The 14,519-nt window shown below is 49.6% G+C and overlaps 1 protein-coding gene and 1 long non-coding RNA gene across 2 annotated transcripts; one reads left to right on the forward strand and one right to left on the reverse strand.

Moving 5' to 3' along the window:
* Positions 1 to 529: 529 nt before the first annotated feature.
* On the forward strand, positions 530 to 12,201 carry GSDMA (gasdermin A). The gene is made up of 11 exons (XM_045985623.1): positions 530 to 743; positions 924 to 1,104; positions 5,440 to 5,605; positions 6,454 to 6,550; positions 7,049 to 7,096; positions 7,502 to 7,525; positions 8,252 to 8,275; positions 8,873 to 9,027; positions 9,499 to 9,613; positions 10,860 to 10,933; positions 11,617 to 12,201. Exons 1-11 carry the CDS (start codon positions 530 to 532, stop codon positions 11,857 to 11,859), a joined length of 1,341 nt encoding a protein of 446 aa, XP_045841579.1. The 3' UTR covers positions 11,860 to 12,201.
* On the reverse strand, positions 9,021 to 14,511 carry LOC123929674. Its single transcript, XR_006815948.1, has 3 exons — positions 14,373 to 14,511; positions 13,157 to 13,292; positions 9,021 to 9,376 (listed from the first exon to the last, which is right to left on the reverse strand). It is a non-coding gene; the product is annotated as an uncharacterized LOC123929674 (long non-coding RNA).
* Positions 14,512 to 14,519: the final 8 nt, after the last annotated feature.

A 14,519-nucleotide genomic window follows, 5' to 3' on the forward strand; every position in this document is an offset into this window, starting at 1 on the left:
CCAGGGGGTGAGCACAAGGGAACTGACCTCCACCCAAAGAAGGGGCAACGGCGGCAGGCGAACCGTGTCTGCCTCCTCAGGCCCTCGGCACCAGTGGGGGCTGCTGGCCTCCCCGGACTCCCCGGTGCCGGCCGTCAGGGATCTCTGGGGGAAGAGAAGCTGGGCAGAGCAGCATGGGAGAAGCCTGACTTCCCTCACGCGTGAAACACCCCAGCCTGGCTCCAAGTCCGTGAGGGACATGAATGAGCCGTGCACAAAGCGCCCTTGACGGGGAGGGCCTGGCTTCTCTACACAGCTGTGTGACATTGGACAAGTTGCCTCAGCTTTCTCAGCTGTTTTTCCTCCTCACAAAGCAGAGGCTCCTTGCATTGCTCTCAGCTCCGACATTCCTAGAGTCCTGGCACGTTTAAAGGCACCCCCTCCCCCCAAAGCCAGGTTGATCTCTCTCGGCCGGAGCCCTTACCATGTTCCAGTCTGCCAGCTTATCACTCTGCTGTCTCCCCCCCAAAACCCAATCTCGACAGAGAAAATGACCATCTTTGAAAATGTCACCCGAGCCCTGGCCAGACAGCTAAACCCTAGAGGGGACCTGACGCCCCTTGACAGCCTCATAGACTTCAAGCGCTTCCATCCCTTCTGCCTGGTGCTGAGGAAGAGGAAGAGCACACTCTTCTGGGGTGCCCGGTATGTCCGCACTGACTACACCCTCCTGGACGTTCTAGAAGCTGGCAGCTCACCTGCAGGTCAGTGCCGGTGCGAGGCTGGGCCCCGATGGGTGGGCGCCAGGCCCTGGCTTACGAGGGGGAACCCAAAGCTCCTCTGCCCGGTTGTGCTTCGGTGTCACGTAGCCCCGAGTTCTCCCAGGAGGCAGGGGAAGAGGGATGCTGCTCAGCCTGGCCCCTTTCATCTTCTCTCTCCTGCAGATCCGACAGACTCTGGGAACTTTAGCTTTAAGAATATGCTGGATGCCCGAGTGGAGGGAGAGGTGGATGTGCCAAAGACAGTCAAAGTCACGGGGACTGCGGGGCTGTCCAGGAGCAGTACCCTGGAGGTCCAGACACTCAGTGTGGCCCCTAAGGCTCTGGAGACCTTGCACCAGGAGAGGTAAGAGTGGCAGGGCTGGGGGGCTACCAGGATGGGTGGGTGGCACTTGGAAAGGCTGCTTTGGGCCCTGAGTTAACGGGCAGGGCCCTCACACTGACCTTCACCTATGGGTCATCATAGAGGAGCCCTTAAAGATGACCATTCTGGGGGCACCTGGGAGGCTGTCATTAGGTGACTGCCTTTGGCTCAGGTCATGATCCCAGGGTCCTGTGATCGAGTCCTGCCTCAGGCTCCCTGCTCAGTGGAGAGTCTGCTTCTCCCTCTGCCTGCTGCTTCCCTGCTTGCACGCTCTCTCTCTCGCTGTCTCTCTCTCTGTCAAATAAATAAATAAAATCTCCAAAGAAGAAAAAGAAAGAAAGAAAAAGATGACCATTGTGGTCCGTGGGTGCATCTGGGCCATCTCCTAACCACTCCTAACCACCTCTTTCCACTACTTCCAGTTCCACTCCCCTCTCTCATTCTCCTCCTCTCTCCCTCCCTCTCTCTCACACACACACACACACACACACACACAAGTATGAGCACGTTCACATTAATTTGCTGTGTGACCTTGGAAAAATCACTTCTCCTCTCAGGACCTCAGTTTTCTTTCCTGAAAAATGATGGGGTTCCATGAAAATCTCTAGGGTTCCTTCCTAAACTTGACTCTATAAAAGGGAAAAGGTCTTATCTGCTCCCTACTGAAGCTTGGGCACAGCGTTCTGCTCCCATAAATCAAGCCATCTGCCTGGTCTTATACCTACACCAGGCAGCCCTTGGGAACGCTGCTCCCATGGCACAAGGGGTGTGGCTGATGCCATGTCGATGCTGGGCACCTCAAATGGGGGTGCTTGCCAGGGGAACTGACTTTTAAGTAGTTAAGTGGTGGTTGAAAGAAGGGAGGCAGGATGGAAGTGATGGGGCGCTTAAATATTCATACAGCCTCAAAGGAGTGCAAAACACCCCACTAGGAGCCAGGGTGCATTGGAATATCTTTGTACAAGAACCTCACAATCTAGGGCTTGTAAAAAAAAAAAAAATCTGTAAAACGTAACTATAATCCAGGGTGAGAGGTAGTGCCTAGGAGGATTTTGCCTGAGTTTTGTGGCAGGCTGGAGGGACTTTTGGCTGGGGAAATGAAGGGGGACTTCACGGAGGAGGCAGCCCATGATCCAGGCCTTGAAAGATGAGTAGAAATTGAACATGAAGGTCTGGGAGAAGGACATTAGAAGGGCACGTGGGTGAGAAATCTCAAAACCACTAGGGAGCATGAAGAGCTGGTTTGGCAGGAGCAGAAAAAGTAGGAGTGGAGGGCACCTGGGTGGCTCAGTGGGTTAAAGCCTCTGCCTTCGGCTCAGGTCATGACAGGGTCCTAGGATCGAGCCCCGCATTGGGCTCTCTGCTCTGCAGGGACCCTGCTTCCTCCTCCCTCTCTGCCTGCCTCTCTGCCTAGTTGTGATTTCTCTCTGTCAAATAAATAAAATATTTTTTAAAAAAAGAAAGAAAAAGAAAAAGTAGGAGTGGAGCAAGTGGGAGGCAGAGGCTAAGGCCCAGATCATGGAGGACCCAGGTGCCTGATCAAGGATGTAGAACTATTCTGTAGGCTTCAGGGGGACCCCAAGAATGCTTTGGTTTTTTGGTTTTTTAAAGATTTTAGTTATTCATTTGACAGAGATCACAAGTAGGCAGAGAGAGAGAGAGAGGAGGAAGCAGGCTCCCTGCTGAGCAGAGAGCCCGATGTGGGGCTCAATCCCAGAACCCTGGGATCATGACCTGAGCTGAAAGCAGAGGCTTTAATCTGCTGAGCCATCCAGGCACCCCTGTTTTTATTTTTTTAAGATTTTATTTATTTGACAGAGAGAGACTCAGCGAAAGAGGGAACACAAGCAGGGGTAGTGGGAGAGAGAGAAGCAGGCTTCCCGCTGAGCAGGGAGCCCGATGTGGGGCTCGATCCCAGGACTCTGGGATCATGACCTGAGCCAAAGGCAGACACTTAACGACTGAGCCACCTGGGCACTCCTGAGGATGCTTTGATATGTGTGGTGATTAATCTGGCCAGACAGAGGAAGTGTGACAGCTAGAGGACAGGCAGACAGGCAAGACACCATTCCACTGTCCATCAGAGATGCAAAATGAGGACGAGAACTGGGAAGAGCAGTCAGCATAAGGAGGGAGGAGCCCTTGGGGCTGGGGCACCCCTGGGGCACCAGAATGGACTGGACTTGATGGCTGATTGCAGGGTGAGGGAGAAGGCTTTGTCCAAGATGATGCTGATGGAGATCCAATGTCCAACACGATGACTATGTTAATAATTGTATGCTGTTCATGGGAAATTCGCTAAGAGAGTCGATCACCACACATGCACAAAATGGTACCTGTGTGAGGAGCTAGCCGTGCTCAGTAGCTTAACTGTACCAACCATTTCTCTATGTAGAGGTATGTCAAAACACTCTGTGGGGTGCCTGGCTGGCTCAGTTGAAGAACATGCAACTCTTGATCTTGGGGTTGTGAGTTCAAGCCTTGCACTGGGTATAGAGATTCCTCAAAACAAAAAACAAACAAAAAAACAAGCAAAAAACCTAAACAAACAAACAAAAAAAAAACCTTTAAAAAATGTTGTATACCTTAAATAAATATAACTTTTTTTTAAAGATTTTATTTATTTATTTGACAGACAGAGATCACAAGTAGGCAGAGAAGCAGGCAGAGAGAGAGGAAGCAGGCTCCCCGCTGAGCAGAGAGCCCGATGCGGGGCTCAATCCCAGGACCCTGCGATCATGACCTGAGCCGAAGGCAGAGGCTTTAACTCACTGAGCCACCCAGGCGCCCCAATAAATATAACTTTTATTAAAATAATTACATATATGAGAACGTTAAAAAATTAACTCTGAGATTTGACCCAAGTGATGACATGAACAGAAACAAGAAGACAGACTTTAGAAGTATTTGGAGAGAAAGACTGTGAGCTCCTTCTGGACATTTTGAGTTTGTGGGTCCAGTGAGACATTAGCTGAGTGACCACAGTCAACAACACTACATTGCATGTGTTGTACATCTAAAACTAACATGATGATATACGTCAATTATACCTCATTTTATTTTATTTTTTAAAGATTTTATTCATTTATTTAGAGACAGGGAGAAAAGGACTAAGTGGGGGGGAAGGGCAAAGGGTGAGGAAGAGAGAGAGAATCCCACGCAGACATCCCCCACCCACGCTGAGCCTGAAGCCTGACCGGGGGCCCGATCCCACAACCCGGAGATCATAACCCAAGCTGAAACCAAGAGCCAGACTCTCAATCGACTGAGCCACCCAGGTGCCCCAATCATATCTCATTCTAGGAGAAAAATTTTAAGGCAGTTGGAAATGAGGGCCCAGAGCTCAGGAGAGAAGTCAAGGTCAAGATCCCTGTGGGGTGGTCGGCCATATAAAGATGGAAACTATAGGAATGAGGTACAGGGAGTGGATGTTCAAGGAAGTCCAGACAGCAGAGACCCGAGAACAGAATCTTAGAGAATGTAAAATTTTAAGCAACCAAAGAAACTAGCACAGGCAGCACAGACAGAACAGGTAGGAATTAGAAGGCTGAAAGCTGGGAGCAGAAGCAGGGTGGCCGGGTGGGACCAAAGCCAGGAGAAGACCGAGTCACGGGGAGGCTCTGGGCGGCAGGGTCGGTGTTGTGCAGAGGGGAAGGTCTGTGAATACGGCGGGTGCCAGGTCGTTGGGATTTCAGTTGAGGAGTAGAAACAGAAGCCAAATGATTAATTTAGGAGTGGACAGTGAGGAAGTAAAGGCGGTGTGTATGGGCCCATCTTTTGAGATACTTGCCAGTGAAGCAAAGGGAAAAAAAAAAAAACAAAAAAACAGAAGGGTAATTTGAGGGAGTGGCAAGATCAAAGGACATGTTTCTGGAAGCCAGCAAGCCGGGAGGAGGAACTGGTGTTAATAGCAAGAGAGAGGAGGTTAAGAGACGGGCCCCAGGAGAGATGAACAGGACTAAGAACAAGGAGGAGGGAAGAGAGGGGAAGGCACCCTGAGGCAGAGGGAAAAGGGGGAAGGAGCAAGCAGGGGGCCCTCTTCCAGGCCAGGAGCCATGCCAGATGATTGCCTAGTTTTCCTCTCAGCATCCCTGGAGCGGGGTGTCATTACCCTCATTTTATGGATGAGGCTCCCCGGACTCAGAGTGGCTGCCCTGACACCTGGGCTTTGGCCTCAGTCTCCTACCCCAGAGTCCTCACCCCTCTCCCTGACGCCACCATGCCTCGCCCCTGCGAGTGGCCGAGGAACAGAGAAGCATGTGATGGGGCAGGCGGGGAGAGGTTCTGACCCATCCCTTCGTGTGTCTCCTGCCCCAGGAAGCTGGCAGCCGAGCACCCGTTCCTGAAGGAGATGCGAGAGCGAGGGGAGAACCTGTATGTGGTCATGGAGGTGGTGGAGACAGTGCAGGAGGTCACTCTGGAGCGAGTCGGCAAGGCGGAGGGCTGCTTCTCCCTCCCGTTCTTCGCCCCCTTGGGACTTCAGGTTTGGTTCTCTCTCTCTCTCTCTCTCTCTCTCACACACACACACACACACACACACACACACACACACACCCCTATGTTTAGCCTCTCCTTGTAGCCTGCATTAAACACATTCATTTTCCCCATCAGTGCCTACCCAGGATACTGAAAACGACCCACCCCGTCTTCCTGCTTTTCAAGACTCAGGCCCCTGTCAGCCGACCCAAATCCTCTCTCTGGTCAAGGGTGCCCAGCGTGGCCAGAGGCCTGTGCCAGAGGCCACAGGGAGCCATCAGGGAAGGGGGAACTCATAGTCATGGGTCAATCACTCATGGTGTTCCTGATGCGCTGGACAGAGACATTCTCAGTCTCACGGAGGAGACACACAGTTTAAAGCCCCGAGAACACAGGCCTGGAAGATTCGATGTAGATAAGAAATGCTCCACATACCTAAACCTAGTTTGTATAAATATTCAAGGGGTGAGTTGGAACTGGGAGTAGGGTTAGTCATGGAAGGCTTCCTGAAGGAGGCGAGCACGGGCCAGATGGCGAAGAGGAAGAAGGAACGGGGCCTGTGGAAACTCTCAGGTGGGATGGAGATGCCCGGGCAGGTGATGGAGCTGGTCCGTCCAGTTCCTTCCTGTGTCTGCACCAGGAAGGGAGATACTCCTCATCAGAGGGATGATGCCAAAGGGCTTCAAAGTGTATCCCATGGAGTCCAGACTAGGTGGAAAGGCAATCGGGGACACAAATGAAAGGTTTTCAACTTATCTCCCCAGAGGTGCTCGGTCCTGCCCCTCCACGTGCCCCACCCTCACCCCATGTCTCAGACTCTTGGAGGGTTCAAAAATCTTCACTGTCTGATCCTAGGGATCCATAAACCACAAGGAGGCCGTGACCATCCCGAAGGGCTGCATCCTGGCCTTTCGAGTGAGACAACTGATGGTCAAAGGCAACGATGAGTGGGGTGAGCAGACACTGGCATGTTCTCCCCTCCAGACAAGAATTATCCGCTTTAGCACTAAGGTGTCCTGGTCCCCTCTGGTGGTGAGCCAGGGAAGGAGTGCTGGAGTTACTGTATTGTGGTCCCAGCTGCCAGGGACAGAACTGCAGGGGGGCTGCTCTGGAGAGGGACTGAAAGAGCCCCCCGGGTCCTGAACACCTCCAAGCATGCTAGGCACCGGGTTAGCTGGGGGGCAGGGCACGGAGATGAAGAAGCTCTGCCTTCTGCTCTCCAGAAGTCTGTAGCCCATGGAGGAAATAGACCCAGATACCAGCCCAAGGATGCAAGGCAGAAAGGATTTACAGAGGAAAAGAGTTCCTTCTGCAACAGAGGTGGAGCAGGGGATTTGGTGGGGCCTTTGGGGACAGGGACCTAGCCCTTAGCGAAGCCCACGGACTTGACAATAGAGAGGGGAAGGTGAGCAGCCATTTAAGGGTCCTCCTGATCTCGCCTCTCTTACAGATATTCCACATATCTGCAATGATAACATGCAAACCTTCCCTCCCGGAGGTAAGTGAAATTGCTTCCCCTTTCACCCCACCCTGACATCATCTGCTAAAATCCTGCACCTCCTACTACCATGTGCCATAATCCTTCAAGGAGCCCCTCGTTTTGTTTCCCAAGTCCCTTTATAAAAATATCTGCCCTCAACTTCAGGAAAGGGAGACAGAAGCACATAAATACTGCCCTAGAGAGACAGAGAAACTGAGAGAGACCGGAAGTCAGAAGCAGAAATAAGACTCAGAGATACTGTGTGTTCCCAGACTGTGTGTGTGTTGGGGGGAAGGGAGTGAGCTAACATAATCTCCGTGTGTTTTTATAACGATCACTGATAAAGCTGCCTTGACATCCGCTCTAGATAAAAAGGCACAAATAGGTTTTATGCTGACATATGTACATTGTTTCTGTCTTCAGCAAAGCCAGAGGAGAAGTTCACCCATAAGTTTTTTCTCTCGTTTCTTTTTTTTTTTTTTAAGATTTATGTATTTATTTGAGAGAGAGAGACAGAGAGCAGAAGCGGGAGGGGCAGGGAGAGGGAGAGAGACTCTCAAGCAGACTCCCAGCTGAGCACAGAGCCCTGTACGGGGCTCCCTCCCTCGACCCTGAGATCAGGACCTGAGTCAAAAGCAAGAGTTGGATGCTTAACCGACTGAGCCACCCAGGTGCCCCTTGACACAGAATTTTAAAACTCCAATCTTTTTCTCCTCTTCCCTGAAAGACTGACTCTTTGCAGGTCTCAGCAAACAACTGTCCCCAAAACATGGCAGAAATTCCAATGGCTTAGGAAAGATTGGTGGCAGGGGGAAGACTTTAGACAGGCCACTCAGGTGGTCTGATGCCGCAGACCTCTGTCCTCGAGGGCCACCTTAGCTGTAACCTGTCCCATGCACACCTTCTGCTCTGTTGCCCAGCATCCGGGATAGATGAGTCACTGGGTCACAGTGATGCCAACTCAGTCAATGCAGGGGCCCCTTTTCACGTTGGATTAGCTTCTTTCCTGCCCCATTCCTGCCTCCCATGAATGGAGCAAGTGTAGCTTCAAGAGAGCTGGGACATCCCAGGAAACAGGATGTATTTCCTAACCCCATTAATGTTTCATCTCCTGGGCATGGCTACTGTTTTGGAGGAGTACATTCTTGTCTTTTCTTTCTCCCCCACCCCCAGATGTTATCCTGGCATCTGATGCTGGTAAGGAATTTTCTGAGTTTCTCCTAAGACTTTGGAATGAGGCAGTGGGCTGCAGAGAGGGAAAGACAGGTGCTGAGTTCCAGGTCTGGGCAACTGGAGCCGCTTCCAGAAGCTATTCCCCTGGACATAGGCTTAGGATGCCAGGCCCTTAGAGGGTCAGGCCAAGATTCAAGCTAACCTCAATCCACCCATACCCTTAGATTAAGACCCACCCACCCTCGCCTTCACTCAGTCACCAAAGTCATTCTTCTTTGCCAAATAACTCCAGAAGAGGAAATAGGCTTTCCTTCTCAACTTTAAGCTGGAGTCTAAGAGAAAGGAAAGTTGATTGTCTACTGTTGTGGGATGGGGCTTGGGAACATGGGGAGAATCAAGCGTCCGCTTAGATGATAATGTGGGTCCTGGTTCACCTCCTTGCCCTAGACCATCCCCCATAACACCTCAAGTCAGGGCTCATGGAAACTTCATAGTCATGTTCCCTGGTCAAGAAGAGAGGTCAGGCTCAGGCTGGGAACAGAGCACGGGGACCTGCGGGGGCTGGACGGGAAGGCTGCCAGATGGAGAGCGCTTGGCTTACCACGTTCACTGTCTCAACAGGGGAGGAACATGAGGACTTCAAGACACTAAAAGAAGAAGTTCAAAGAGAGATCCAAGAGGTAAAGAAGCTAAACCAAGCAGGGCAAAGCTCCCTGCTCACCTGCCTCAGCAAACTTCTCGGGAAGAAAAAGGAGCTACAGGACCTGGAACTCACGGTGAGGTCCCAGAGGAAGGTTGCTGGTGTGTGTGTGTGGGTGGGTGTCTCAACTGGCAGAGGACCGGACTGGACAGAGGTGGTCGCGGCCAGGAGAATCAATTGTGGGTGTCCTCCTCGAGGTTGGCCAGGGGTCCTCCCTACCCCCACCTGGCTGCCACTGACCTCCTCGTGCCTCTGGAAAAGGGCACACAGGACAGCTTCTCTCAAAGCACCTGATGACAGACAGAGGGTAGGCAGTGGGCCAGCAGGGCCCTTCCTCAGAAAGGGGACTGGAACCTTTCCCTCCCAGAGTTCAAGGCTCGGGGACCACGAAATCCAGGAGCCCCGTACTTTTCAGAACTTGACACCTTGAAAAAGAAACAAGGAAATGAGAGAGAATTAACACATCTCAAGGGACTGTGATGTGCCAGGCACCGTGCTGGGCCCCTTACCCGTGTTATTTTAAACAGCTGCCTACTTTTCCCTGCAGCTTGAAGGGGCTCTAGACAAAGGACATGAAGTGACCCTGGAGGCACTCCCAAAAGATGTCTTGGTATCAAAGGAGGCTATGGGTGGCATCCTCTATTTCCTCGGAGCCCTAACAGGTAAGTAGAGAATAAGGTTTTCATTTATGAACCTTTTCAGGGATAGAAATGGATCACCCAGATATATGAATGAATGAATGAACAAATGAATGCATGCATGCATGCCAGACAAATTATACCACCGTTAAAGTAGTTTATATCTACATTTAAAGAAATTGGTTATGAAAAACAACCTGAGGGTTTTGAAGGGTCAGGGGTGGGAGGTTGGGGGAACAGGTGGTGGGTAATGGGGAGGGCACGTTTTGCACGGAGCACTGGGTGTTGTGCAAAAACAATGAATACTGTTACGCTGAAAAAATAAATAAAATGGAAAAAAAAAAAAAGAAATTGGTTAGAGGGCCGCCTGGCTGGCTTAGTTGGTAGAGCATGCAACTCTTGATCTTGAGGTTGTGAATTTGAGCCCCACGTTGGAAACAGAGATTGCCTTAATAAAATAAAATAATAAAAATAAACATTGTTTACCTTCCTAAGGATTCACCTGGGCACCTTGGATCATCTGAGAAGGTAGCCTAGCCTTGCTAATAGAGGTTGGGAAGTAACCCTAGTTTTACCAATCACATAGTTAAAATTTCTATATATAGCTAAGCTCATCACTTGTTTAAAAAAAGATTATTTTTATTTATTTATTTGAGAGAGAAAGCAGGGTGAGAGAGAACAGGAGTGGGGGGCGGGGTGCAGAGCAGGCTCCCCACTGAGCAGAGAGCCTGAAGTGGGGCTGGGCTCGATCCTAGGACCCTGGGATCATGACCTGAGCTGAAGGCAGAGGCTTAACTGACTGAGCCACCCAGCCATCCCTAAGCTCATCACTTTTATATAGAAATTTGTTAGCTTTAATTTCAGAAAGTGACATCTTCTCATCTTGCCCCGAATTATCTTCTTCCCTCTGCTTGAAACATTACCCCACTTAGAAAAACTCCCTGGTCCTTCAGGAGTAAGCTGAGATGTCTGTCCCCTTTAAAAGCCTACCTTCAAGTGCCAAGTCCAAAGTAGACCCCTTGGCTATGGGTCCCTTAACACCCTGAGCTGTCCCGGCACCTGGCTTCTCCGCTAGCCTGCAAGTTCCCTGAGTGAAAGGGGTATGATTTTTACCCGACACCCCTAGCAAAGGTGCCTAGCATAAAGCAGCATTCAACCTGGGATAAATGTGTGGATTAATTAACACTGAAAAGAGGAAGTATACCTCTTTGGGGTCTGGAGTCCCCTTTGTACCAGCACTGCGTTTTTATATTTATTTATTTATCTCCAGAGCTAAGTGAAGCCCAACAGAAGCTGCTGATAAAATCGATGGAGAAAAAGATCCTACCCGTGCAGCTAACGCTGGTGAGAGAAAACTGCAGGTGCCAAGAGAGTTTGGGAGGGAGTCAGCTGGAACCCGTGGAAAGATATAGACTCAGCCTAACAATAGACTGTCCTGGCGAGCCTCTGTTGTAGGGCAGGGGCCCACACTCACGGCTCATTTGTCTCCATGTTCTCCCTTGTTCGCTATTTTGCAACTGGAAGTAGAAGAGTGAATTTCTGGGCAGTTATCTGGGTTTTTCAGCTTGAGAAGACAGAAAACCTTGTCTTTGCTTATTCACAGCCAAGACTGTCTCAATTCACTCCTGTAAAAAAGGGCTAACAACAACAACAACAAAAGTGCTGCCCACCATAACAAGGTCGTTAGAAGGCCCACGTGGAGTTGTAACGTAATGAAAGGAGTTATAGTAAGAGAAAGGTAGCCCCTCTTCATGGTTCTTTTTTTTTTTTAATTTTATGTATTTGTTTGCCAGAGATCACAAGTAAGCAGTGAAGCAGGCAGAGAGAGGAGGAAGCAGGCTCCCTGCTGAGCAGAGAGCCCAATGTGGGGCTCCATCCCAGGACCCTGGGATCATGACCTGAGCTGAAAGCAGAGGCTTAACCCTCCGAGCCACCCAGGCACCCCCTTCTTCATGGTTCTTATAAGTTAGGAGAAAGGAGGACAGGTTTCCAGTTCTTTCTTTTTATGCTATTTTGGTTCCTTGCAGGTGGAGAACACAATGGAACAGAGTTTCCTACAGGATAAAGAGGGTGTTTTCCCCCTGCAGCCAGACCTGCTCTCCTCCCTTGGGGAAGAGGAACTGACCCTCACAGAGGCCCTCGTGGGGCTGAGTGGCCTCGAAGTGCAGAGATCGGGTCCCCAGTATATGTGGGACCCAGACACCCTCCCCCGCCTCTGTGCCCTATACGCTGGCCTCTCCCTCCTGCAGCTGCTGACCAAGGCCTCCTAACTTGTCTTTTCCACCGTTTCCTGCCTCCTCATGCCTTCACAACCTCCCTGTGCTGTGTTCTTAACACCCAGGGGTATTTTAGAGCTGTCAGGCTGAAGGTGATGGAAACCCCAGCTGATTACCCAAGATAAGTGATATCTGCTTGTCCAGCTCTACCTCTCCCCCTACCCTTTCAGCTCCACAACCCATCTGTTGATGCTTTGATCCTCCAAAAGTGGAAAAGTTCCAATTTTTTTGTTTTTGGAAAAGTTCAAATTTTTAAAACTATGAACCATTTCAGCAAAACCAAAAATAATTCATTTCTTATCCCAATCCCCCTCCTTATGCTTCCACAAATCAAGATTTACTGGAATTAATGGAAAATATTATTTCAGTTTGGGTGAAATGTCTTTTGGTGTTTTTCTTAAATTCTGCAAGGAAAAAAAAATAAACACTGTCATACTACATATAGATCACATGTATATGAGTACTATTATACTGTCCATGGGCCAGTTGGAAAGCCCAGAGAACTATGAAGGTATGGAATGTAGAATCTAGATTCTAAAGTTCGAAAATCATCAAAGCAGCTTGTCTTCAAAGAGGAGGGCTTAGGGTCCTCTGGACTCGGGGTGAAGGACTGGGATGGGCTTATTTGTGGTACAAACCCAAGAGTAAGGCAACTTGCAAGTATATCAAAAAGAAAATGCAGATAAGTCTTTAAAAAAAAATAAAAGAGTACCTAAGAATAAGCCTGGCCCCCAACTTTTAAAAAGAAATGGTGATATTATCTTATTTCACCTTTCCTTCTGCTGCCCTCAATTCAGGGTGGTTGTAGGAGGAAGTAATATGGGCTTGCCATATGGACCTGCAAATATGGTTATCGCAATCTTATAAAACTAGCGGATTCATACCATCCTTCTCTGTCTAAAGCTGGGTTTTAACATCTTTTACCAATTTCTTTTAAAGTACTTTTATGGGTGGAATAATTTCTCCAAGGTTGTTGGCCCCAGGAGTCAGACTCACCCCTTTCTTAGCCACTCTCCCCCTCCCTCCAGTTCCCTCACTCAACAAAAATTCATGATCAACTGCCAAACTGTGTTAAGCCATCCTCCCCCATTCTGGGGCATCTTCCAATGCCTCACTACATTGCTCAAAGACATACTGAGTAATTATCTGCTGACCTGGTTGTTTTTCTCTTGTGATGTACACTTAATAAAGAGGTGAGCTAACACCCTAACTATCCAGAAGGGTAACTTCGTAAGGATGAACAACAAAGCACATCTGTTTTCTGTTTTCCTCCTTTACCCTTCTCGCCCACCTTCAGTTCGATAGGGTGTTATGAAGAAGAGGCTTTAATGAGTTTATTCCAGTGATGATTCAGAAGTCCTGTTATCCATCCCGTAGCCCAAGGGGACAGAGAGACAGTTAGGGAGGAATTGGTCCAGGCATGTTCCCTAAAACCAGAAAAAATGTTTTTCCTTCAACAAGCAGTTGTTCAGGGCAAGGATCTATTTGCTGCAATAATATGACAAGGAGGAGACAAAGAATACCCTCTTTCTGTATGAACATAAAGAAGCCTCTGCCTTTGACTCAGGTCATGATCTCAGGGTCCTAGGATCAAGCCCCACATCACCTCTCTGCTCAGCAGTAAGCCCACTTCCCACCCTCCCCGCCTACTTGTGATCTCTCTCTCTTTTGTGTCAAATAAATAATTTCTTTTTTAAAAGAATATGGTCAATGCGTATTCTCTGCCCTCTCTGACATTATGGCAGAGCTAGATCGTCTTGTAGGGTCTGACCTGGTTTAAAACTCTGGACTTCCATCTACAGAAGGGAAAAAAGTTCAAAGATAGGGAGGGTTTTTGTTTTGCGTCGTAAGAAGTTGGAACAGGGATCTTCCTCCTGCAGAATCACTGGAAGATTCCTTTGAAAAGTAAGTGGACAGGATTTCTGTTTCAATTTCCTTCCCCTGGGGATTCTTAGATTCTCTTCAGGTACACTATTACTGTGCTCCCCGTTTCACTACAGTGTCTGTTTGAGTGCAAACAAGCGCCCCGACGCACTCCCTGAAGCCTCTGCCAATAGGGGCTTCCAGCCGCTTTCCTCCCGCCTCACAAAACGCGGCAGAGCAGAGCCTCCAGCTGACTACATTCTGGAACTGGGTTGTTTTTTTTTTTTTTTAAGATTTTATTTATTTATTTGACAGAGAGATCACAAGTAGGCAGAGAGGCAGGCAGAGAGAGAGGAGAATGCAGGCTCCCTGCTATGCAGGGAGCCCGATGCGGGGCTTGATCCCAGGACCCTGAGATCATGACCTGAGCCGAAGGCAGAGGCTTAACCCACTGAGCCACCCAGGCGCCCCCTGGAGCTGTTTTTAATAACCCCGCACCCGAGAGTGCTAGCTCTGGGCGGTACACAGAGTGCACCCGTATATTTCATAGTGCAGTGATTGTAAACAAATGCACTCTCCCCCCACCCGCACTCCCAGGCTGCGGGGATTTTATGTCTTATTTTCAGCACTTGCTAAACTCTTACAAGGAACTCTGAATCCCAATGATTTCTCCTACTCCCCAGTTCGGTGCTCACAATCCCTCTTTCGCAGCTTCTTCCCTCGCGCCGGATGCACTGGGCGGCGGTTGAGTACGAGCCTCGAGAATCTCGACCGAGACCCCAAACGCGGGG

This window comes from Meles meles, chromosome 18 (assembly GCF_922984935.1).
Source record: "Meles meles chromosome 18, mMelMel3.1 paternal haplotype, whole genome shotgun sequence".
In the NCBI taxonomy this organism is placed as follows: Eukaryota; Metazoa; Chordata; class Mammalia; order Carnivora; family Mustelidae; genus Meles; species Meles meles.

Excerpts from the sequence above, each read along its gene's own strand:
- GSDMA (XM_045985623.1), top strand. The coding sequence starts at position 530 with ATGACCATCTTTGAAAATGTCACCCGAGCCCTGGCCAGACAGCTAAAC. Across the intron at positions 1,105-5,439 it reads GAGACCTTGCACCAGGAGAG|GAAGCTGGCAGCCGAGCACC; the intron begins GTAAGAGTGGCA and ends CTCCTGCCCCAG. Across the intron at positions 5,606-6,453 it reads TCGCCCCCTTGGGACTTCAG|GGATCCATAAACCACAAGGA; the intron begins GTTTGGTTCTCT and ends GTCTGATCCTAG.